At 42.5% G+C, this 26,060-nt stretch overlaps 1 protein-coding gene across 1 annotated transcript; it reads right to left on the bottom strand.

The window, feature by feature from the left end:
• Positions 1-1,560: 1,560 nt before the first annotated feature.
• Positions 1,561-17,065, bottom strand: fam163ab (family with sequence similarity 163 member Ab). The gene is made up of 5 exons (XM_068589901.1): positions 16,948-17,065; positions 4,091-4,188; positions 3,976-3,997; positions 3,317-3,431; positions 1,561-2,855 (listed from the first exon to the last, which is right to left on the bottom strand). The coding sequence occupies exons 4-5, from the start codon at positions 3,407-3,409 to the stop codon at positions 2,457-2,459; spliced, it is 492 nt and encodes a 163-aa protein (XP_068446002.1). The 5' UTR covers positions 3,410-3,431; positions 3,976-3,997; positions 4,091-4,188; positions 16,948-17,065; the 3' UTR covers positions 1,561-2,456.
• Positions 17,066-26,060: the final 8,995 nt, after the last annotated feature.

Below are 26,060 nucleotides of genomic sequence, written 5' to 3'. Positions count from 1 at the left end.
TTTTCCACTTCAGCTCTGCCATGTAGGTGTGTATACATATTTACACAAACATGCATATATGTTGAGTTATCCCTTTCTCTCTCTCGTATGTAGTAGCATCCTTTCAAAATATATATTTTCTTGTTGGTTAATGAAATTGGCAAATATGAAAATAATGAATGCATAAATGAATGCTTTGTTCTGAAATTTTTTTCCAGCATCTTAAAGTGGTCGTTTGCCTCGTGCTAATGATGAGAGGAAGGTCAAAATTCATGCTGCCTTTTTAGTAGTCTGTCAGTTGTTTCTTCTATTGAGGACAGAAAATGACTTATCGTATAAATACATAAATGAACAATGTGGAAATATTTCTGTTATGTTATATTAATAATAATTGAATAGGCATACTGTGTGTGTGTGTGTGTGTGTGTGTGTGTGTGTGTGTGTGTGTGTGTGTGTGTGTGTGTCAATCATCACACAAATAGGCATTTCAAGCAGTTACAAATCTTTAATTCAAAAGTTAACTGTCAAATATTACTGTTTCTGTATATTTGTCATGTACAATATCTGTTTTAACCACATTTCTAAAAATCCTTTTTTTTCTCTGTTTTCAAAGATAACGGGTTAAGTAAGTAATAAAATATATAGTTAATACAATGCCTAAATAAATGATTGATGACTATGTATCCTTATTTGTGGTTGTGGACAACATGGAGAAACACTGATTTTATTATATCGAATCCTCAACCTTTCAACCTTTAGTGATGAACTTTCATTTTGCAAGTCCTCCGTACATTTATTTGCCCCTTTAAATTAATCCAGAGAAGAAGAAAAACAAAATTCGGGTGCAAAATGGTCTAAAGGAGCTTCAAGATATATAGTGTAATGGCACTGCAGTTGGCATCTACTTAACCTTACAAAAAATAGTAATTGAGAAATAAGTGAGGTAGCTGCTGATCAATTAATTTGAATTATGCTATATGCACTGTTGCTTGAATGATAATACTAGGCCTGGCAGAAAGTCTTGCAAAATCACCCAACGTTATCACACCATGCAGGTCGTCAATGTCTCTTGCATTGCTCATTCAGCCTCACTGATTCTTGCAGTACACATGAAATATAAATACAAATATCCCAATAAATATTATAGTGTATGACACACAATGCTGGGTAGGTGTTATGTAGAAAATGAGCACTGTGAAACTGTTTCAATCACATACATGTGTATTCTAACATCCTCACAATATGAAACCAAAAACATGAAAAGAAATAACTTCAGTATTTGCATTTCAAAGATTCAACGTGAGATTAGTACAGGAGTATAGGAGGAGTGCGTCGACAAAGTAGCACAAACTAGTAAATCGCACTCCCTCGATCAAAACACATTATGTTGATATCCCAGGGTGCATCTCTTTTTCATCAAGAACACAATGGGATCAAGAGGTGGCCGTTAATTGCTTTCTGGTTCATAATTACAACTTTTTGCATCACTGTTAAAAGAGAAATTCATTCGGTTTCAAGATGGCTACTCAGGGCTCGGGCGTCGTTGCTTCTTTACAGAAAGCGGGGGGGGGGGGGGGGGGGGTTCAGTGTGGCTCTGGCAACCCAAGAGAAATACTGTGTCCGTGATCCAGTTGTAGATACTTGTATGTCTATCGACATGTGCATCATCGTCATATCTTGATGGGTGTGCACCGGGCTTCCAACATTCCTCCAATAGAGAGAAGGACACCTGAAGGGAGATGGCTGGAGATGAAGAGCTGCAGTCGTTTGCCAGACAGCTTGCATAGAGAAAGCTCCAGTCGTCCGCCCTCATCCACCTTCCCTGCAACTCAAGCATACTTCTAGAGAGGCTGCAGAAAACTGCAGAGAGGATGTTGACTTTTCCTTCATTTAACTTTTTTCAAATTAATTGCAGTCTCCAGTCTGCTTATCAAGACAAATTTACTTCATAGACACTACATACTTTATCATACTCAGTTTTGTCAAGAGGAAGATGTGTAGCAGGGGGGGAAATCATGAATGGTCCAAGATAGCCCTCAGTCATTAAACACACGGTAACAGTCAACAAACAGTTTACAAGTTTATAACCATACCCTTCATGTGGAAGCACAAAGAGACATAATCTTACAGGAAACCTACAGTTTTTATCTACCATAAATTACAGAATTATTAGTCGACATCAAAACTTAAAATGTAAGGGTATAAAGTGAGGAGCTAGATTTGAAAGTGATTGCTGTGGATCACATCCTTCAGTCTTCAGCAGTTGTCCCCACACACCCGAAATAAACGTGATAACCTCCACAAACAGTGGGCCTTTATCGAGCAAATCTTCACTGGCAGCTGCAGCAAGTGTCTAAAGTATGTCTGTGGTCTTGTTAGTGGTGGTGCTGGTGCATGAGTGTGTACGTGACGGGAGGGGTGTGTGTGTGCATGTGCGTGTGTGTGTGTATGGGTGATGTTGTTGTTTTCTGGGACGGTCACACCTCGGTGCTGATGGCTCGGGTGTTGGTGTAGAAATCGGGAGGGCGTCCTCGCTGGGTCTCCCTCAGCAGGGGTCCTCGGACGGCGGGCAGAGGCATCGCCAGCGCCTGGTTCTCGTAGTGCGTGGGCATGTAGGTGATGCGCTCGCCGCCGTTGCGCATCTCATCAGTGGTACGGACGTAGAAGGGCGAGTCATAGGGCGAGCAGGTGGGGCAGTAACTGCGTTGCCCCCCTGCGGGTTTGGTGGAGTCGGAGGATCCGGGCGCCTCTGGCGGCGACATGGACAGCGGGGTGTTGATGGACCCGTCCAGGCCAGAGACGCTGCAGGCGTTGCATGCAAAGTGATGCTGAGAGACAGAGCCACTGTCAGACCCATTCTTCTTACAGCAGTAGTACTGTGGACAGAGACAATATAGATGTGTAGCATAAACTGACTGCATGTGAACACAAATTCAGAAATGCATATAGAATGAGGTGCAATGCACTTTATACAATATAATCAACTTGCTCCAATAATGTTGCATAGTCAAGATATATTTTCTTGATACTAAATTAGTGTCTTTTAAATTAGTCCTTTTTTTTCAAAGATGCTGGTGCCCACTTGTTCACTATTCCTAAAAATATACAAGCTGCACTGAGAACGTATCAAAGCCAGTTTAGCAAAGCCAACGTTAAGTACAAATATTCAAAATATGTTAATGAAAGGAACATTTTTCGCTGCCAGTAGAATATGATTATATTCCTAAATTGAATGAGGATTTAAAATGTGCCCACAGTCTCCTGTGAGGTGATGTGAAGGTTTAATATCAAAGTGGGATTCAAACAGGTTTAAAACACACACTTAATGAGGTCGTACCTGGAGTCTACAGTAACAGAGCACAGCTATGATACACAGAAGTATCACTGTGGCCAGTATTCCCCCGGTTATGACAACAGTTCCAGCTGTCATCCGACCAGCTCTCCATCAAACTCTGGCACAGGAAGTGACATCATTAACCAGAGCTCTCCACCGCACAGCGAATGCACAGTTTAATCAAATCAAGCAAAGGTCACCATCACAGTAAACACAGATGGAGTATATTTTCTATGTACGTGACGACTCAAAATGTCAATCTGTAATCATGCAGCGAGAATTAGGTGTTGAACATGCGTAGGGTAAATTACTTAAATACAAGTCTGCATTATGAAATATATTGATTTCCATCATAAAGATACCTGAATATATATGTCGTATTATTATTATAAACTTAATTGACTGTATATTTACAACCTTTAACACCTTGAAAACCAAACTGAAACTAGTCGTTGTGCAGCGTAAATTACATGATGTCAATCTTAGCTTAAATACACGACTAATGAGTATTTAACTAAATGTAACTGAAAACCAGAGACACAAATCATATTCTAAACACATATATAAAGCACATTCAGATTAACAGAACAACATTGTAACACATCTTTTCATGTGGTATAAGTTGAATAAAACCTGGTCGTGTTTATTGTTATTATACTCACGTTCAGCAAAGTTGCTTAACACCTGAAAGCAGAGAAATACAGCAACAGGGGTCGTTTTATTAAATGTCATAGATCGGACAGACAGACATATAGAGAGACCGATTGGATGACTTACATCAGAGGAGTGTTTGAAGGTTGCACGTGTGTAGAGAGTTCAAATCAGAGGTCAAAGGTGAGAGGTCACACCGCTGGATAGCCACACTGTATGAACATCTGAATGACAGGAAGAAATGGGAAAGCGTTCGATTGAAGAAGCTCTCGACATTGTTTCTCCACAAGGTGGCACAACGAGAACAGTGAAATATCTCTCACAGGTACGCAAACATTCAGCCTTCTGGTTGCAAAAATAAAGTAATCTTGTGTAGAAGTCGATGAGAAAATGACCCTACTTCTCAGTAAACATTAGTTTATAGTCGCCATTGCTCGTTATGAGCTTCTCCAACACGTTTTCAAAACAGTATGAGGTTCAATTGGAAAATAATGCTCCAATTTAGAGTAAAATGGAGAAAAAAGCATGCGTGCGTGCATCAGTAAATGTTTAAAGATAATCCTTTATTAGTCATAATCATTGCATGTAGTGTAAAGTACTCGGAAACACAAGTCCAAGTCCATAAATGTGTCCATCTGCTGTAAAGAAACACAACCTTGTCATTATATTCTGTTTAGATATATATATCTATATCTAGATATAGATATAGATATATAGACTTTATTCACTGTCTACTCTGCCAGGGTAGTTTCAGAAATCAACGTTTTTTATTCAGTTTTGCTAGAAATAATCTCTGATCAGAACTCATACACACATCACTGCTGTCAGACAAAGAAGAAAGAAACTGAGAATAATTAATAAAAAACATCAGAGTCCTTAGATGTGTACATTCTTGAGCAATATCACTCAATCTCATCCATAATCTAGTCCACACAAACACATGCATGCAGCATTACAATACAGCAGAGCAGCAGTAAAGGTGATTTAGTGGCGAACGGTTCTGTTGTTAAAGGGTTTTAATCTGCATGCCGAGGCTTGTCGAGATGAAGTGAAATCTATCACTTCTGATAAAGATATGCCAAATCTGTGATTGGGGGTGGTGGGCTGGATTTTAATGAAAGGAAATGAAGGATGAAGAATACAGGAAAAAGGGATAGAGAAGGTAAGAATGTATGAATGTAAGGAAAATGAAGAAATTGAAATATTAAGTAAGTAGCACCAGGGGCACAGATGTTAACACATGCATTAACATTATTTTGCATGACCACACAGAGCTCATTTCTCAGCCTGTCACATACGATTCCTGCTGTTGGATGTCTGGATGGACTAAAGTGTGTTTGTGTTTGCTCTGGTTTCACATGAGCAGTCTGTTTTCTGATGTGATGGATGAAGAATGTCAGTCCATCATTGTGCAAAGTGTCAATGAGGTCCATATTTAATCAGACACCAGTTTATTGAGAATCAGCGACCTTAATATTGAGATGGTTGCATCTACTGGTCTCACCAGATTATCACCACAGGGAGAAGCTCAGAGAGGAGCAAAGCAACTAAACCTTCACTCAGTGGTATAAATATATTTCATACAGCAACTAAACTTAAGTACAAAACAGGAGATTGACTGCATTTCTGTTGCCTCTCAAAGGCTCTAAACATGGCGACGCAGCTCTCAGCTAATCATGCTTACAATAGCAAAAGTGCTGGCAGAGCTATCAGCGTTTACTCGAGGGGGGAAACCGGGAAGTCAGTGCCACGCTTCTGCAACAACGACGTCTGTCGGGACGGCGTTATCAGCTGTAACCATACGAGAGCGGTGCAGAGCGGCTGCCGTACTGACCGGCGGGGCTCTAAAAGCATGCACGGCCGGCCCGTCTGGTTCAAGGAAACAAAGAAGAAACTCAGATAACAACACACACAGAAACTTCATTCTCTGCTCAGGTAGACATTACTCCACTGCATGTTGGATGCAAGATTCTGAAGGATGTATTTGTTGAATTTGTGCATTGACACTCCAAAATGGATCAATGTTTATGTGCATGTTGTATTCAAAAGCATTCAGAATGACTCCATTGCATACTTCAATTCAAACACAGAATTGCATCACATTACAGGAACGACCAGCAGCAGAAGCATATGAGGCAGCTTGACGTCTGCAAAAAGCTAAAAGGAGCAAACGGCTTCACACAATAGCTCCCGAGACGTGTCGAGCATCTCAAACTGACGACATGTCCCAGCGTTATGAGCCTCTGAATGGGTTTCTTCATTAAAACACACTGTGCTGCAAGCGCTGTCAGACTGAGGAGAAGAAGACGAGGTGGTGCTGCTCCCAGATGCCGCCGTCTGAACCCAGCTCATAAACCATGTTTCTGTCAGAAAGTACACTAGCCTTCAATTATTTGTGGGGACCAAACTGGATGGCAGCCGACAGATTCCTCTTAACATCGTTCATCATAACTCCCTCCAGTGAGAGCAATCTCACATTCAGTACACCAAACTATTTTTCATAATTAATGCCAGCAGCATGACTTGTACTACATGGAGTACTACCACGTCATCCTTTACTCAAACACGAAATAACAGATTTGTTTTTCCTCCCTGGTAACACTTTCAGACACACTTGTTGGTTGGATTAATGGGAGTTCACTTCATCTGACAAACTGCGGAGGGAAATGAGATATCTGCATCGGCACACATGCAAACGCTCATGCTAAGCACAGACAGAAAGAGAGCTGGATCAGTCACCATTGGGTCCAGATTAGAGTGGCCCTCAATCCCCAATACTGCCTGAAGAGCCCTGTACACTGATAAGACTCTCTCTCTCACACGCATACTGCATGCAGAACTCACTGAGGCGACCATGTCCTCATGCATTAGCAAATAAACCAGGACATCCTAATAAAACATCCATTAAAATGGACACCAACGGGAACTTTGAGCCGTTTCTTTGTGATTTCTTTGAGCTCCTGTGAAACAGACGTGACAGCTGTCGAAAATACACCTACTGAGCAAGAAGTCCGTAGATATGTCCGTCAAATACGCACGCAGAAACATATCAAAACTATGGGTTGAATTGTTGAATCTGTAACATTTTACCCTGAGGGGGAAAATACTTTTTTTTTATTCCACCATAAATGTTTAAATTCCCTATTTTGACAGCTGTCAGTCATCTTGGTTCACTTATGTGTATCTGTCATTCATTCATATTTTGTAATACATTGTTTTTGGAAACTCACATAATAATTCACCATTCGCAGCTAAAAAAGTTCTGTTTAACTGGATCTTTTTGTTGGTTGTTTTTTCCATTAAATTACTTTGAAGTCGTCTGCTTTTACCTCATTGATCACGTCTTATTTGTTCAGCAATATCATATTGTTCAGCAATTATCCAGCAGTTGACCAGCGTCAATCTATCCTCCCCCAAACACATAAAAACATAATCTATGCTCGACACACATTACACGGGGTTTAACCCTTTAGGTTGGTATGGTAAAGTAGGTTTGATTAGGATTCCCGAAATCTACAAAAATATCACATTTTCAATAATAAATATATGTCAATTTGTACTTATGGTCATTTAGTTCTGAAACATTCAGCTGAATTTCGCACCATACTTCTTATTACATCATTTTCTAGGAGCAGCCAGAGTCTAAAGATTACACAAGGGAACCTGTGACAAAGCCTTGCAAATAATCCATTTTTGAAGACAAATGCAATGTTTTTGCAAAGCTTGGCCAATGTTTGATATGAGCCATCTGATTCTGACAATTGATTTTGGTTCCTTTTCATATTTTACAGACTGTTGCTGCCAAATGGGCAATGCAGATGAAAGCAGTCAGTCCACACTATGCTATCAGAAATCCATACGCAGAATCAAAACACATATTCTTTTTAAATCCAATGTCATCGTGCAATGACAATAAACCAGAAACCAGATTAGTAAACGCTATCGGAGGGTTAAAATGATGACATTAATTTACCACTTCTTGGTGAAACACACATCTGGTTAAAGTAAAGTGTCAAGAATATCAAATTGAAATGATTCAGCAGCTGAATGACCTGCATCCCACCTCAGTGGTATTCAGAAAATGATTGTGTAAATATTTTAAAGAACTGAAACTAAAACAGGAAGCTAAGACCCAGTTCTCAGTATGTGGGTCACATCAGTTATGGGAAGAGTTGGCTTTCAGTCATCGGCTGTACTTTCATCCTTGAGCTTGACACAGACGCAGAGCTAAGTGGAAGGCTGACGATTGAGAATCTGTTTTTCACTAAACTTAAACTCTTTTCCATTCCTGTCAACCTCAGGAGTTGGTCTAAGCAGCAGCGGCTAGGACACAGGCTAACCAACCCGGGCAATAATTCTTAAAAAAAAGCACACATCAGCACACATTATTTTAGAAAAACCACCATTTTGTCACCGAACTTGTATGGCTGCCTTTGTAAACGGAGAGAAAACAAGTCCCACGTACAAATGGGATTCCTGGTCACAGTTGAAATGTAATTTGTCTAATCCTGTTATCTGACGTTCCGAAGGCTTTCCTTCTATCTGTTTCCTCTCCGTCGTCTCTGTTGCGGTCCAGCGTGGGCGTCTCTGTGTGTGTGTGTGTGTTTGCGTGTGAGTGTGCATGTTGTTGTTGTTTTTTTGCATGTGTGGGTTTTAACCTTTGATTGATGTTCATATTCCTGTTAATCTGCCAGTGTTCCTGAGTCTGGTGGACCGGCTGCATTTGGGGTTTTTTAATGCAACACAATCACACAATTGTATGTTAAAATACTCAACAGATGTTTACTTCATCCCAATTACAAACAATATCAGCAATGACAAGCAATATAAGCAGGATATATGGTTAATATCAGAGCATAGCACCCTGAGGTGATTCTCTGAGCAGTGAATCTTTTGGATGTTGCAACCTAGTGCGGGAACTACAAGGGCATAAAAACAAAACTCACACAGCACACAACATGCACACACACACGCACACGCACACGCACACACACACACACACACAGGAGGACAGTGTGAATGAAGGTACTCGGAACCAACAATTTCCACACTCTCATAATGAGACTCGTACATATGTAATATAAATGTGATTTTATGTTCTTTACAGAAAATGACCTGAAGCCAATGAGTCTGAGTTTGAAAAACTAATTATGGCGTCATTTTTTTTTTGATAAAAAAAATGAAAACGGGTCCCACAGACCCAAACATCACTTAAGGGTTAAGTAAACAAAATTTAGGATGAAGATTATTCATAGAAAATGTCAAAACAAAAAGACCCTAATCTGTCGAAAAGCTGCACTTCACAAGCTCAGGATGAAATCACAGGATTTTGGATCATTGCCTTTTAGTTCATGTCGCGAGGTGACGACCACGGCTCAGGTCCGGAGGTTGCAGTGCAGCTGCAACTGTGAAAGCACTGATGCTATATGACGAGCAACACGACCAGCTGAAGAGCGTCAGGTGATTTACTCTTCTGCAAAAAACTAAATGTGAGCTGTCCGTGGTGCTGAAGTGATGTCACTGGGAGCACGACCTGCAGCGTGTGTGATACTTTGTCCTTGTTGTTAAACCTGATAAACTGCAGCGTGAGGCCCGGTTGATTGGGCTCCATGGCAGGTTGTTGTGAGGATTATTGCTTTAGAAATTCAGTGTATGTTTTGTGTATGTGAAACACTGATGGATGCGTATTCCTTCTTCCTGCATACACTGAAAATAAACCAAAGTCTGAGGAATTTAGGGGTTCCTGCAATCAGAGCTAATGCTACAAGGACCTTAACAGAAGGGTTACTCGCATTTTTATTGTGTAAAACATTATGTACAAGCAAACAAAAACAAAAAGGATCAATTCTGACCTTTTGAAACTTTACATTGCTGTGCGTCACTGTTCTTGATGTAAAAATACTCCAAATGGTAATATATATGTAAATATACATATTTCATTTGTTTATCTGTATGTTTCTATGTATATACATTTTATTTATTTACATATATATATTTTCTATTTTTATTTTGTATATATCTGCCATCCCTGCTCTTCTTTTATTTTCTTTTATTACTTATTTTGTTTGTTTAGTTTATTCCATTGATTATTTTGTTGATGTCCGTAAATGTGAGACGCTACTTTGACAAAAAAAATTCCCCTTGGGGATTAATAAAATACATATCTATCTATCTATCTATCTATCTATCTATCTATCTATCTATCTATCTATCTATCTATCTATCTATCTATCTATCTATCTCTCTCTCTATCTATCTATCTATCTATCTATCTATCTATCTATCTATCTATCTATCTATCTATCTATCTATCTATCTATCTATCTATCTAATCATAAGTACATTAACTTCCCAGATGCAAACACTTCTTTTGAAAGCCCTCTCCGTGTACTGAGGGACCTCCAGGAGCTCAACCAGCCGTTGCCCCGTCTTCTCTCTGGAGCTGTCGCAGCAGTTACGGCCCAGTGGTCAGAGATTGATGACACCGAACATTTTAGTTCAATTACTTGATTTTGCCTTTGAGGTCATTCGGGGTGAAGAATGCAATGAATGTGAAGAACCACTCCCCAGGATGACGCTCTTGGCCCAGTAAAAGCACATGATCGATACAGGCGGTAAAACGGCGGCGTCCTCCCGTGAAGATGAAGGGAGACAGGACGACAGAGTTGGAACACAGTTTCAGGCTTTTTCCTCCGTCCGATCTGGACCATGTTGTGATGCCGTATACGCTGCTGGCAGATTTATAACTGGTGGACGTTATGCCGCTATGCAGCTCTCTACTGCACTCCGGCCTGCCAGGTCCTGATTCAGCCTTTCCACACATTCACTGGGACTGGAGATGTGGTGAATACCTTCACTCGCATGGCAAGCGGAAGATTAATTACTCATGGTCCTTCTCTAACTTTAAACACACGCCAAATACAACCTCCTCCCTTTCAATAGAAGCCCAGGTATTCAGGCCAGGGTGACTTCTACTGTCTGTGGTTCTCCTGCGCTTCGTCAACTAAGATTTATTGCGTCAATTAGTCATTTCTTTTGAATGTTTTTTTTATTCTAAATGAATAAAAAATCTTTGCTTTTGTGCGATTCTTTGTGGGGAAACTTTACAGATCTGTCATGATTTGTCGTTTTCTGTTTCCTGTTTTATTTTGTAGTCTTGTGTCCTCTGTGTGTCTGAACTTCCTGCCGTGGTGATCGTCTGGGATTGTGTGTCTACCTGGTACCCTGTTTGTCTCCTTGTCGGGTCGTACTGTGTAGCTCCATGTGCGTCTTTGTGGTCCTTGTTCCAGCTCCTGCTGTTTGTTCTGCAGCAACTATGTTAACGGCGACTTTTGTGCTGAATTGGGTTTAAACTGTTCTGAACATCCTGCACATCATTTTCACTTCAATGCTAACTGAATGGAGTTAAGCCAATAGATCCACTGCTGTTGTGGGCAACCCAAAGAACGGGGAGAACAGTAGCACACAACAGAAACATGATGTGAGAAGAGCAGTGTGTATCTACGACTGCATCGCTTCAGCTGAACATAATCTTGTTGAAAGCTTTTATACGGCCCAACTTCTGACGGCCCAACAGGGGGAATAATTCATATCTGATCAACATTAAGAGTTGTTGATGGTTACAGGTGCAACAAAGCATGTTTCAACCAGAAAGGGCAGTAAACCCAGCGCTTCAGTCTGCTACTACGACTTTTTTGAACCAACAATTTTATCCAACGAGCCACTGACTCGCTTCAACTTCAAACTGGAAAAATATCTAATTGATTTTCTATTTAATTCACATCCGGTTCAGGCAGGTTTGAAGGGAACCAACGTCCAACATGCATCCAGCTCTGCGTCTGCCTGCTTCGCGAGGTTTGCAGAGATATGATTATAGCTGCTCAGCTCCATCTCTGCCGTCCTGCGATACGCCGGCTTCCCTTTCACACTTGGCAGCAGAGCGGCGTCATTGAACGCACAACCCGGCACGGGGCAGCCGGGGAATCTGTAATTGCTGCACCTCCATTCTGCCGGTCAGCACGGCAGCCTCATAAAGAGGAAAAGAAACGGTCCAGCTTCTGTCTTTTGAGGGAGTAATGCACCACGAATATTACATTAGCATACATTCACATGGGCATTTCCTCTGAGGCAGTTAATAAAGTAAGGGAGCACAAGCACAGATGGCAGAGCCGGCACGCTGAAGGCACGGCTGCTGAGGTGCCTTGCTCAGGAGCAGAAGAGCATAAGGGGGAAGTTAGACATCCTTGTTTAGCCATGAGGAATTCAACTATCAACCTAACATAGCCATTTGCCTGTGGACTGATGTGTGGGAGCGACATTTTCACGAGTGGATTCTCACAGTTCATTCCTGCTGTAAAAAAATATATATTTGTACATAAATGTAAGACACTAACGTCATAGCAGCTATTGTAAAGTAGTGCAGCTTCTACTGCTTCTGCTCTGAGGTCTTGGCATTAAACAAACGTTACTGTACTTCCTCTTTTACATTTCCAATCCCATCCTAGATGATGTAAAACATGAGGGTGCCCTGTGAATATAAAACATGGCCACATTGATCAGCGTGTCAAAAGAAAGCCACTAACAGTCAAGTCTTCATCTCTGGAGCCAAGTGGACACGTTTAAATAATCTATCTTCAACATGACACATTTGCAGTTAGCCTGAAAGAGGAGGTGTGAATCTGAGAGCGCTGCTCACGCTCACTCAAGGCCATTTCAACACACAGCTGTGCAAGAAAAAAACACTGAACCCGTGACCTTCAGCCGACAGGACGGTAACTGGATCCACGGTGCCATCATCCTGCTCAGGCAGAAGGAGAAACGCTGCAGGACAAAGAGGGACTGGCATCTCCTCTCATCTCTCTGCATTAGATTGGTTATTGTTTTCATATGTGTTAAAGCAATAACCCGCTGTTTTGTCAAAAAAAACAACTCACAAGGTAATTTAACAAATATCAATGAGGTTTTTAAACAGGTTTGTAGTCGAAATCTTTTCAATTATTCAGCCACACAAACGCTTAACCTGTAGGACGTTATAGGTCTCCATTGTAAAGATGGCAACTGGAGAGGAAGTAGTTTTTGGTTTTCACATGCAATCCATGTTTGTATCATTGACACACGAGTTAAAATGGATAAATCTCTTAAATAGACACGTGGAGAACATCAGCACCTTCACATGCTCAGCAATAACACTTAGACACCATTTGGGTACCTTTTTTCCTTCTCACTAGTCATTTAATATCATTCTAGGGACTGAATTGCAGCTCGTTCTGAGTAAGAGAATCAGAAAAAAACGTCTTTTTGCAAGTGTGAATGTTGTATTTAAGCTTCAAGCAGTCTGCTACAGGAAAGAAAATGCATGAATAAACAGTTGGGGAGCTGGTGGCTGTTGTGATGACACTTTAGGATAAAACAATAAGGAGGTCTGTGCATGAACAGTGAGAGAGGAGTGTGTTTTCAGTAGTAAACAGGAGGGATGTAATACATTTTCACATTTGGGGAAGATTGTCCTTCAACAATTAGGACAAAAGAAGATTTCCACATTGTGTTGTTGCACGTCATTTTATTATTAATCCCCATGACTGGAAATCTAAGTGAAGTCATTTCACATTATTTTAAGTGACTGATGATGGAGAGGAAATGTCATTCTGGCTTAAATAATGTCTTTGTGAGACTTTGGAGGCTCGTATTGGTCTGTGTGCACGCCTCAAAGCACACATCTAACTCTGTGTGAGTGTATATGTCAACGAGTATTGTGTCATTTTTAGGGATGTGCATGCACGTTTTGTCAGTCTGATGAAGTCAGGAAGTGTATGTTTGAGTGTGTATGTCTGCATGCGTGTGTTTTTTTTAGATGAGTCACCACAGATACAGCAGCCAGCAGCAGTAGAGCAGCGTTAGCAGATAACAGCGTTTCTGTTCCAGAGGCCTCCGGCTCTGCCAACTTAGCCTTCCTCTCGCCGGCCTCATCCTCACCCAGCCTGGCTGCGCTCGCATCCACACGCCACACACAACAACACAGGAAGAGCCACAAGCCGGGATCCGAACCACACAGGGAACTGAAAACAAATAGCATCGGCTCGGGCGCACCTGATGCCGGTGATGGCTGTGTGTGTGTCACGGTGTGGCCTGTTGTGTAGTCGCATGAATTCTTCTTCTTGACATGACAACAAACCCAGTAAGATGTTAAGCAGTATGTCTAGTGTCCAGAAGTTTAAAGCTGTTTCAAGAGCCACACATATCATCCTGCTGTGATTCTCATATTGTCTCATAATATACAGTATATCTCGGGTGGAGCCCTCATCTTTTGTTTGACACATCCATGGGTAAAACTTTTACATTTATCGCGTGTGGGGTCATGTAGACCCGCGACAGAGTTGGTGTGACTGACTGAAGCTGGAGTGAGATCCAGGAGTTCAGTTTCTCCGTCTTCCTGATGCTGCAGTGCAGTTTGGACACAGCTCGTCTCACCTTTAAAGTGTAGCTACAGAGCTCTCGACTGCATGGCAAGAAATACTGATCCAGCTGCATGAAAAACCTTGAGGGCTTTTCAATAATTCACGCGCCGCTCCTGAAACACAGAAACACTTTCCCTGGGTAGCCACCCCAAACAACACACACACACACGCACACACACACAATCTTAAAAACACTTTTCCATGCATGTTTGCATTGAGTGGAGTGTCACCAGGAGGAAGAGAGACATGACTTTACCGCCCAAAGGTAGGCCGAGTACAGGCCGCCTCCAGAAAGCAAGAGAGACTAAATCTACGACTTTCTGACAGTAAAAATGTCGATTTTGATTAAAACATTACTCCACACAACCAAGGGCAGATTATCTAGGGACTCTTTTTAAATTACAGCATTATTTTTGTCACAAATAAAGCCCACGAACCCTTGAATGTTCATGCCGATCTTTTTGTGGACATGATGCAAGATTGCCGGTCTCACTTAACAGGAGAATTCAATAACATGTGCTTCACTAAGAAGCCTCACTTTTCCATTTGAGCTTCTTCAATGCATTTTTTTTTAGTTGCACAACCATGACTCCAATACTTCAAAATGTTAGAGGAACATTTATCCACGAAGACCATAAAAATTTCAAGAAGCAGACGGTTAAATGAGGCCAATTCTCAGCGTCTGCATGAGGACAGAGATCAGGATTGAAGACATGTCGTGAAAACATTTCCAGACATACAACATATGCAGGTGTACAATATCCTAAAATATTGCTGCTTTTAGCTGAAATCACAGCAAGTTTGTCCAACATGCCTTTGAAACGGTTTCCTGGGTTCAAACAAGGTCAAATCATCCCGGTGTTTCTTCAACTGAAGCAAAAAAAAAAACGTAAACTTCCTGAGCCGTGATGATTCGTCGGGGTTAATAAGGCAGCTCGTGTTAACGGTTACTTAAATTACCTGTGGTCAAATTAAAGATTTAGTTTCCCGGCCACAGTGGCTGTTACAGAACAACTTTGCACCGGCAGAGTAAACGTTGCTCACAGTGTTTCTAACTGTCGGCACGGCACAGCATGACACAACCTGTGTGTTAAATACATTCTGCCTGTCGCTGCTGTGTTCACTGTGACGAGCCCTGACTGCAGACTCCTCTGGGAAATCAGCCCACTTCCTGTTGTATCACAGCCACTGGAGGTGGAGGAATTATGAAGAGTGTGTGTGTGTGTGTGTGTGTGTGTGTGTGTGTGTGTGTGTTTAGGGCGAGGTGGAGACAGGGGGATATAGAGAGGCTGCTCGAGAGTTATTTAGTCAAGCTGTATTTACTGGCGCTTCCTCTGTGAGAAATGGGTCAGTTGATGTGGAAGATCAATACTCTTCACGTATCGCCGCCATGTGCAGAGGGAAGGAACATGGCAGCGCAGGTTTTGTTGGTCTATTTGTTGTGAACGTATCCGAGACAAAAACAAGCAGATGCAGAAACACAGGCAGAGAAACTCAGGATTAGAGATACAGTGATTGATTTTTTCCTCTTTCATCTATTCCAGGAAGTCCACTGGATGGATAAAAGTAGCATCCTGTTAACCGTCAACTAGTAATTACAAGTCGTCAGTATTTGCATCATTTAAACAGTAACAGCTGAGTGATTTGTTGACAGATCGGTATTGTTAAAGAGGGACTGGAGATGATAGATGATGAGTTTTGTATCTCAGTGAAATGACCATTTAATGTCTCTGCTTGTATGGTAAATATGTCCCCAATAATTATATTTTATAGCTAACATCCTAAAGCAATCCAGCGGGATTAGGTGTAAAATGTAGAACACTTTCAATCGACCCCTTTCTAACAGGAGGAGTAGCCTCAGTGGAAATTGAAATGCCAGCAGTGTGAGTGCTTTGCTCATCATCTCAGGACCTTCACCTCCTGCCCCCTTTCTGTCCAAAATGCTTCATGATTGATTATCATCTAAATGCAGGTGCCCGAAGTCGCCTCCTGTGCCAACTGTGGCAGTCACTGTAAGGTAAACTGTAAAGTAAGCACTTTGCTTTTCATCTTTTCAATAAGAATTGATGCAGTCTGTTAAAAAGCAAATGCCAGCAGCAGCAGCAGCAGCAGCAGCAGCAGCGGCAGCAGCAGCAGCAGCAGCAGCAGCAGCAGCAGCAGCAGCAGCAGCAGCAGCAGGCCACCCAGACCTGACTGAGCCAGAGTGAAAGAAGATCACAGCAGCAGCAAAATGGCAAAAAGCCCCAGGACTCCAGCTCCTGCTGAGCTGCTCCACTGTCACTTCCTCTCTTCTGGCAGCCATAAAGACACATTGCATGAAGTGAATTGAAGTCACAAAGATCTCTGCTAGGCAATGTGAACCTTTACATTGATATGCAACTTAATCCTTCACATCAAGAGTCCGAGACAGAGAGAGAGAGAAGTACCTGCCACCTCTGGCATTTGAATCCAGAGCCAGTTGATTAGAAAACAAACATTTTAAAACGTGACCCCGCTCGCCCCCCCTCCCCTTTTCATCCCTGCACATACCTGATCTGGTTACATGGTCCGATTGTTCAACTCAGGCTAATCCTTGTGGAGTTTGACCGCGTGAAGCCAGCAGCATCCTTCTCGCAGTCGGAGGAGAGAGCAGAGACGCGCTGTGCACGGGACTGCGGCGGAACTTCTCCAAGGATGAGCCGGGAGTCCAGAGCGCGCAACGCCGCCAGGAAAGCCCCCTCCCACGCCTCCCCCCCCGCTGTGGGATCAGCAGACTAAAGGTCAGAGGCACGGCTGCAGAGACAGCCACGACCAGCAGCAGCAGCCACCGAAACACGGAGCATAGTCACGGCACAACAGATGAGACGTTCACGGACGAGAAACAAGCGGCTTCTGCACTTTTTACGCGCATTTAAAGGGTCGCACGCAGCGGCGGTCTTCCCTGGACTCCGAGGCGGTAAACAAGCATCTGGACGCTTGAAATCTCAGAAATTCAAACGGATCACATCCAACAAGTGAGGGATGAGGGGGAGAAATGACGGAGTCCGCTGCTGGGCGGACTGGGAGGTGGCGGTGGGAGGAGACATCACCGCCCTGGCAAAGGACCTGATAGGTACAATTGGAGCAAGATACTACTCTAAAAAACATCTGTTGTTATTAGAGGAAAATGTTTATAAGATATAAAAAGAAGTATAGGCTGCAGCCATCGTATATTATAAGATTAGACAACACAGTACCAACTCATAAAGATGCCCATCTTGAGGTGATTACAAGTGATTAAGTCACTATTGGTGAATACGGACACATACATATCCACAAGGCTCATAATCTGAACATGATGGTTTGTTCAGGATGTGAAAAGAAGGGTGGGTGATGTGGTTGTGCCTTGCGCACAGTAAATAAATGCTTCAGTAAACTCCCCCAACACAGACCACTGAGCTCCAGTAATTGATTTGCCCTCAATCATCTGGCCCTTAATCTACTTACTGTTGCATCCAAGTCAAAGCAAATATCAAAAGAGAGGAAAAGCCTGGCGGAGCAGACAGAGCTGTGCTGCGCCACCAAACGATGACACGACAAGAGTCATGATCACAGCAACCTGGAAGATGAAGGCGTTGAAAGTCAGGGCATCTGGTTTGGGGATCACTGAACAGCGCATGAGGCCGCAGTATTTAAAAAGCCTCAAAAATTAGGAGGTAAAACAGCAAAAGAATACATGACGCAAAAGAAGAGTGATTGATTCTGAAGATGACCTAATGGGTTGAAACGATCTCAGCTTTCTGATGTCTTTTGGCACTTTTGGATAACAAACAAACCAATGTACAGTCTCTGCAAAAGTCAATGCACAGCAACAATTATTAAGTTTCTGTGACACTCCCACACAAAAGCTAAAAAGCTAATGTATTGCAACACGGTTTAAAAAACGAAGCGGCAGACGTTCCTGGAAGCAGCAGCTTGTGTTCCTGATCGTTTGCAGCAGCGAGGAAGCTGAAGGGACTTCTGTCTGTACGGCTTCATACTTTATCTGTGTTCATTCAGCCTGAACACTGCCTCCCCCGCTGCACAGGGTGATTTTTACTCTTGACCAACAAACAGACGAAGATGGAGTTGATGAGAAATTGTTGGCTTTGTTATCTTCAAAATGAATCGCTGGTACAAATTGTAAAGCAGCCTCATACATCTAGGAAAAAACAAACAAAATACATTTGCCTGCTCTGTCAGTCTGCCAATAAGCAAGGCACTCACCCGCAGCCAGGCCACGTCTGCACAGTTAGACGCTGGTAGTCCAGACCAGCTCCTTGACTTAATAGAAGCAGATGAACGTAAAGCAGAGAGAAGCTTTCTTTCTTTTTCTTTTTATCTCCGAAGAAAGATACACATCATTAATTTAAGCTGCATTGTGACCCAAACTCATAGGAACCATTTGACATGTTTTGAAATACAAGGAGCTAGAAACTGCTAGCACCTCTAGCTCACTCATTAGCATGTCATATCTTGTTTGTATATACAAGATAAAGAGGTATGAATAAGAAATGTATTTGTCTAACCAGAGAGGTTATGCGATGAACTCTTCGTCAGCGAATTTCCCAAAATGTGAAACTCTACCTTCAAACCAAAGGTGACCCTGTCATGATTTGTAGTTTTCTGTTTCCTGTTTTATTTTGTAGTCTTGTGTCCTGTGTGTCCCTGCACTTCCTGTCCCGGTGATTGTCTGGCATTGTGTGTCTACCTGGTTCCTGGTTGTGTGCTGCCCTCATTGTGTCCACCTGTTTCCTACTTCCTCCATCGCTTGACAGACCCAAAACCACTGTAACATCTGAAATGTACAAGACATTCAAGATGCCCGTCCAGTGCAGAACGCCGGTCCACAGTACAAAACCAGCTGGAGCGAAGATGCTGCAAGCATTTTGGTGTTGTGTTTATGATATAACTGACGGTATTGACTCTGCAGTGAACTGCCCAGGTGTGACACTAGATCTGGGCTTCAAATCGCTGGGTCAGACAGCAGTGACCTCCCGTCCCTGCATCCAGGACCGGAGGCCCGCAGTATTACGTTATGGGCCAACTGACAGCGGGTTCACCTCCAGTTGGCGGATCACAGACTCAAAAGTTCAGACGCTACTCTGTCCAGACAATGCAGAGGTTTACAAAATAACACATCCAAGTCAGAAGAACACATGATGTCCTGACGTCCTGTAAATTGGAAGAAGTTGAAGTGGCGTGGTGGTCAACCCCGTTGCAACAACATATCAAGCTGATGGTTTGTGATGAGTATTAATGGGACTGACTTCACCCATTCATCTTAATAAGAGGCCGAGATGATGAGCGAAACATTGGCTGGTGATTGTTCGATTGTTTTTGCCAGACGAGTTATCCATCACACTGACGAGCTGAAGCCAGAGCTTTTAGTCTCATCGTCAGGTTCACGACAGAGAAGAAAAGACGAGAAACGAGAGACTCTATTGCACGAAGGGCTGTGAACACATCGTCTGCGCGGGAGGACATATTATTATTAACACTTATGTGTTTTAATTTGAACAGAAGAAGAAGAAGAAGAAGAAGAAGGAGAAGAAGAAGAAGAAGAAGAAGAAGAAGAAGAAGAAGAAGCTGATGTTGATGCTAAGCGTGAGCATTGATCGCCACTGTGGCGGTTACAGACAAAGAGAATAAAAATCCCATCTACCAAAACTACATTAACAGAAAATCCAGAACCGGAAAGTCCCAATCACGCGGTTTGACTGACAGGTGGCTTCTGGGAAATGCAGTGCTGAAACTCCCATTTAATTAGTTCTGGCACTGAAGGTGGAATCTGACTAAAATCTAATAAAAGCCGTGTTTCTGGTTCTGCATGTTTATCACATATCAAATGAACATACAACTGTTGCACACACACACACACACACACACACACACACACACACACACACACACACACACACACACACACACACACACACACACACCCTCACAGCGGTTTGTGAGTGTGTGAAGAGAAAGCAGCATCTCTATGGCAACCTAGGGAGTAAGAGGTCACTGCCTTTGTGTGTGTGTGTGTGTGTGTGTGTGTGTGTGTGTGTGTGTGTGTGTGTGTGTGTGTGTGTGTGTGTGTGTGTGTGTGTGTGTGAACACAAAGCTAATGCTATTTCCTGTGCTGGGAGGCAGCTCCGACTCGATGCTTATCTGGATTTGCCCATCCCTGATGTTTCAGTGTGCCGATTGGTTGTCTCTCTGCGGCCACGTCCACGTCTGAATGAAGATCAGTTTCATGTCACAATGTTCGATTCAATCAAACGTTCTGTTTGGCTTTTCTTTCTAAAAGATCGCCCGTCAGACTGAAAACAACACAACGCGCTTTAATTGTTTCTATTCGGCATGTGCAGCTCATTCTTCTGGACGCTGGATTTAAAAAACCCTTTGAACGTTTTGTGTGACTGCTTTTCTTTGGAGATCTCGGTTCTCTCAGCACTGTGGTTCTTATCGTCCAACAAAGCCTCCAGCTTCCTCTGGTAAACGTTTAATTTGACCACATTACAGAGTGCTGTGAATGAAAAGTGGATGTAGTCATCGTGACATCACCCGTTGCTTAGTAAACCCTTTTGAAGACTTGACTTCAGCATTTTGGCAATCGCCATCTTAGATTTAGTCCATCCTATCTTGACTTGTTGCAACCAGAAGTGACAGGAGAGTGAAGCTAAGTACAATCGAATGCTAAAGACGACATTATGAGATAAAACACCTGCTAAAGAGTTGGCTTCTCTCCTCAGACCCGAGGTTACCGACCAGCCTCATCTGTAGGGCTAAACATCTTCCTTCTTTTCTATAAAAAAATGCTTTTTTTCAATCTGGTGAAGCTAAAAATGGGTCACAGCACTTTATTTTATTTTTTTCGACATGTCCTCGCTTGAGAAATTGTGCATACGGCAAAATAAACAAAGCACAAACTGGACAAAACATGACATGAAGTCAGGTTTGATCTAACCACACCGGTGGAAAGGAAGCAAGATGGGTCGTGACGTTACGTTCCAGGGATATCTACAAGTTATCACGCTGAACCAAGGGAGAAGATGATTAACTAGAGGAGAGGAGGAGGGAGAAAGAGGAGAGAGAGGAGGAGGCATGTGCGTGATGACTGATTATGAATAAGCGTTATGCTGCTGTCTGTAAGCGAAGACATTCATCAGTTTACCTGGAGCTCCTCATTCAAAGCTGCGATCTCTCAACACAAAGTTTCATCACTGAAGTGCAAATAGACGACATCGCTTTAAGATGGATTAGCCCCCGCCGGTTAGCATCAATATCTATCTATGCTAACTCAAGTGCAGAAATGCAACTTTTCAAATTACACCAACGGAGAACATCCTCAACACGATCCGTCACCGGTAATATAGGAAGTCAGGAAAAAAGCAGAGGGCACTTTTTTCAGTGAATATTGTTTTTTTTTCTTTGAGTAAAAAATGTTTTGAACACACAACATCTCGACAGTTAATTAGAACGTTCAATCAATCGTACAGCTCATCGATTTTCTCCGCCGTCGTGGTTCGAGGACGCGGTGGCGAGTGAGCTGGGACAAATGTCCATTTCTTCAAGACATTGCCCTCCAACTTGGGGTCTCCACCCAGTTGGACATCACCAGAATAACTCCACAGGAAGCTGCCCTAGAAATCTACTCAATCAGATACAACGCCGACTGGTTTTTAATCAGCAAAATGGTTCAACCGGTCCGAGCTCCTTGATGCTGCTCCTCACGATTTTGCAGAATCATCAACCATCAGCGTTCTGTCTCCCCTGATCTCACTTGTGTTGGACTAATCCAGCACCATGCGTTTGACATGTTGACTAGTGGTGTCCTTCCATGAGCACAGACTGTAGTTTCATCATGATGGATGCAGAAATTGAAGGTCTGCCCACTGCATATGAATGTGTTCAAGCCTTCTCATGCAAGATATGCTGGACAGGGTTTTAACTACAGTTCTGCAGCACTTATCGGAGGTCACTCCTGACATGCATGTAGACTTTTTAATGGATATGTTTTGGAAAGCAAAACAGTGGGGATGGGATGAGGAAAGAGATGACGATGGAGGAGGAGAGACAGGATAAGAGAGCGAGGGGGATAGTGAGAGAGGCCTGTGGGGGACAAACAATACCCAGTGATGGTGTGTATATTGTCTCTGTTGTCACTGCGCGTGGCAGCTTGATGCATTGCACCGCTGGACCAAAGACAATTCTGAGAATGCGAGCAGGCTGCTCTATCTGCATATCGATTACTCGTGGCTGCCATAAATACGGTTTAATGGAACTGTCAGTGTGTGCCGCCGCATATTAACTGAGGCTGGAGCTCAGCTGCAGCTGGATGCCGCTGCCAAACAACACCGGCCACATCTGCATCCAGGTGGAGAGCAGCAGGGAGTGCAGCAGGTGCTCTGATGAACCTGGACTGACAACTGCTGTGAAAGAAAGATATTATCTGAATTTCAATGACTCGGCTGTATTTTTCCACCATATTGAATACAGAAATATGAGAGATGCTTTCATTTTTGCCTCTGTATTGTTAGAGGCTTTTTACGCTGCAACTCATTGTGCTCTAAACTGTATTACGACTGTAATCCAATGGAAAACGCCTTTGAAAACTGCGTATTAAAACAATACTCGTTTCATTTTTGTGTTACTCGTTTCCATGTGTTCGTTTCCCTTGAGGGGTTTGATGCAAACAAAGCGAATCGTTCAGACTAAACAGTCTTTTCATCACATGTACCATCAGCTTCCAGTCGGAGCTGCGGCTCTCTTTTTGACAAACTGTTTTTAAGTTGATCGTGCTCAATAGTTGTCAACCTGTTTTATGATCCGCTGATGGACTGATTCCCATCAGCAGCTTTCTCTGATCCGTCCAACAATAAATAGAAGTGCCAGCAACTTGCCCTTGACCCCTCCACACGAGCTGCAGGCTGTAAACTTGACGGCTAAAGCATTTGAATCGGAAAACAGACAAATTCCTGCACAGTTTCTCCTGGAAGTGTCTTGTATGTTTGCATGTTTTGTTTGCAGTGACGTGGGCTTTTTCTGAGAAGAAGATCCTTTTCAATGTAACTACCCTGGAAACCTGTAATGCTGTAATGAGTTCAGGCTAAATGGTGAGTAAAGTTTAAACTTTGGACATTCAGCTTTAAACCCCAACGAGCAGCAAGGTGAAGAAATGTGATCCAGCGTTCGTATTCATCGCTCTTCTTCCGCTCTCCTCTGCCCCTCCAGGGTCTCCTCAAGGCCTCCAGTAATTTACAGAGGCATAAATTCTCAAACTCAGACGGATGGGAGGCAGAGCCGGGTTCACGAGGGGAGCGTCATCTCAACAGCTGGCCCATGTTTCTTTAGAACAATCTAAAGTTCTCTTTACAGTTAAAAACCATATAACTCTAGTAAATGGACCGATGTTGTCAACCTTATTGCACATCTTCCCATTAGCTCAATTAGAGTCCTGATACTCCTCGTTTGTCAGGAGGGGAACACTTTATATTATCACTATATATAAATCTAACTTTCTTCTTAAATGGCGAGTTAAACACTTGTTATCACTGTGCTGGTTGCTAAAAACATGTATTGCACATGACTTCAAATAAAACTCGCAAATTGTCTCCAGCGTGTTGTGTTGGACTTCAACAGGAAAAAAGGGTTTATTCGAGAACTTTGTTCGATCGCAGCGCTGTTGATCTGCTCATCAAACTCCTGGCAAGAAAAAGAACGAGCGCAAAATGTTACCGTGAAAACACAAACCGTACATCAACAAGAATCATCCTCGCACGAGCGGCGGTGATTAAAGTGCAGTTTGGATTTAGTGGAAGGAACAAGAGAACCATTAGTGTAACTAAGTGTGACATATAAATCCAATGTGTTGAGAGGAAAGGCTTCATTAAGGGTGCTGGTTCTGCTGTGTGTGTGTGTGTGTGTGTGTGTGTGTGTGTGTAGCAGAACTCGAGGCCTGAGGGATTAGCAGGAGAATCGTCCTCACATTAAAACAGCAGATAAGAATTTTTACAGGGATAAAAATAAAGGCGCCTCTTTTCGAGAAATTATCTCTTGGAGTGTGACTTCGTACACTCGTTTCCACGAGCGCACACAGCTAATCCCACATAAACCTCCTAAAACACTACACTCCCTATTAGAAGGATTATTTAGTCCTGTGGTTCTTAATCTGAGGGTTCGGTCCCTACAACGTGTGACAAGAGCATCGGTGTGAGACTCTGGGTTTCTTTCCACACGAATACATATTCATTGGTAAAAAATACTGTTTATTATCATTAATTTTAAGAGTTAAATATGGTGATACGTGCAGTGCATGAGTAAATAATCCAAGTATTGGTCGGTCTAGTCGTCGCTCTTATCCATTCCAACAGTTGCCCTCTACCTGCTCAACAAAGCTGCTCAGTCATCAACCAAATGCCCAATTTATGGATGTTGAAGTAAAAAAAAGGGGAGACAAAAGATCCAGATGATCAATAGTTCCTGTCATCTCCTCAGCAAACCAAAAGCCTGTGAACCAGACGCAGTCCTCCTCTGACGGTCTGCTTCAGGGCCTCCACTGTAAATGAAAGCCATCAGATGTTCAGGCTTCATGCAGCTCGCTGATGCTCTGCTGCTGTTGGCCGCTAATGCAGCTGCAACCACATTACTCTGCTCCTTAATGAGGTTTACGTGGTCATCTGCCGCACGCACACTCTCTCTCATTGAGCTATTATCATGCACTGCCTTTATGTGTATCTTTCTGTTTACTGGTGTTAGTGTTGTGTGTGTGAGATTATGTGGACTGCTGTTGTAGGTCTGCTTAAAAACCCAGTGTGTGCAAAAATTAGATATGTTTCGAAAAAGAAGACGGGTGTGAAGTATGTATAATATCTGTCTGTAAATGCAGGTTATGCAGTGGGACTGTACAGAACATGTGTGTGTGTGTACACAGTATGTAGGCTAATGCTCGTCACTGGTTTGCTGCGTTACTCTCGTTAGGAGTCTCTTTAGAAAGCTGATTGGCTGAGCCAGTAAAGGTCAGGGAGCCCAGCAGGAAGCCGACTCATGATGCAGGACGCCACATCCTGCCTCCTTTCTGTTAACGCAGCTCCAGCCTCTGCATATGTTTCAGAAGAATATGATTGTTTTACATTAGGAAAGCAGAGTCACATTCAGGGAAACAGATTTGCCAAAAACAAGTAAAGTTTGAGGGACTCGTGATGGAAGAGGCAAAGCATGTTAGTCAAGAATTACCATTTGTTTTGACACAAGTAAAACTAAAATATTCTATCAAATAAGATTTATTTCTTCAAAATAAATGTACATTTGTCATGACTTGTAACTTTTTTCAGAACGGCTATATTAGTAAATATATAAAGAGTAAACCGTTTAACACATCAAACATCTGGATGGCTTCTGAGAATGTGATGAAACGCGTCACATAAAAGAAAGATTTTTTTTTTTTTAAACAAAACATTCACAAGCGTTTTCACATTTAAAAAAGAACAGCCATCCATTTCCTGTAATTCTTGTCTTCTGGGAGACAGCGAACGCGCTACAATGACTCAATTACCAAACTAAAACATAGCTTAACATACACTTAAACTCATCTCGAGTAGATTAAAACAACGTCTTTCATCACTTTTTACAAGTCAGAATTATTTCAAAAC

This window comes from Clinocottus analis, unplaced genomic scaffold, assembly GCF_023055335.1.
Source record: "Clinocottus analis isolate CAN_PGR_092001 unplaced genomic scaffold, fCliAna1.0.p SCAF_23, whole genome shotgun sequence".
NCBI classification, from domain to species: domain Eukaryota; kingdom Metazoa; phylum Chordata; class Actinopteri; order Perciformes; family Cottidae; genus Clinocottus; species Clinocottus analis.
The sequence above is the reverse complement of the archived record's forward strand: the minus strand, read 5'-3'. Positions and strand labels throughout refer to the sequence as shown.

What these genes read in the sequence shown, in the direction of transcription:
- fam163ab (XM_068589901.1), bottom strand. Translation starts at nt 3,409, where the DNA reads ATGACAGCTGGAACTGTTGTCATAACCGGGGGAATACTGGCCACAGTG. An exon ending in TCTGTTACTGTAGACTCCAG is followed by an intron (nt 2,856 to 3,316) that starts GTACGACCTCAT and finishes CTCTGTCCACAG; the next exon opens with TACTACTGCTGTAAGAAGAA.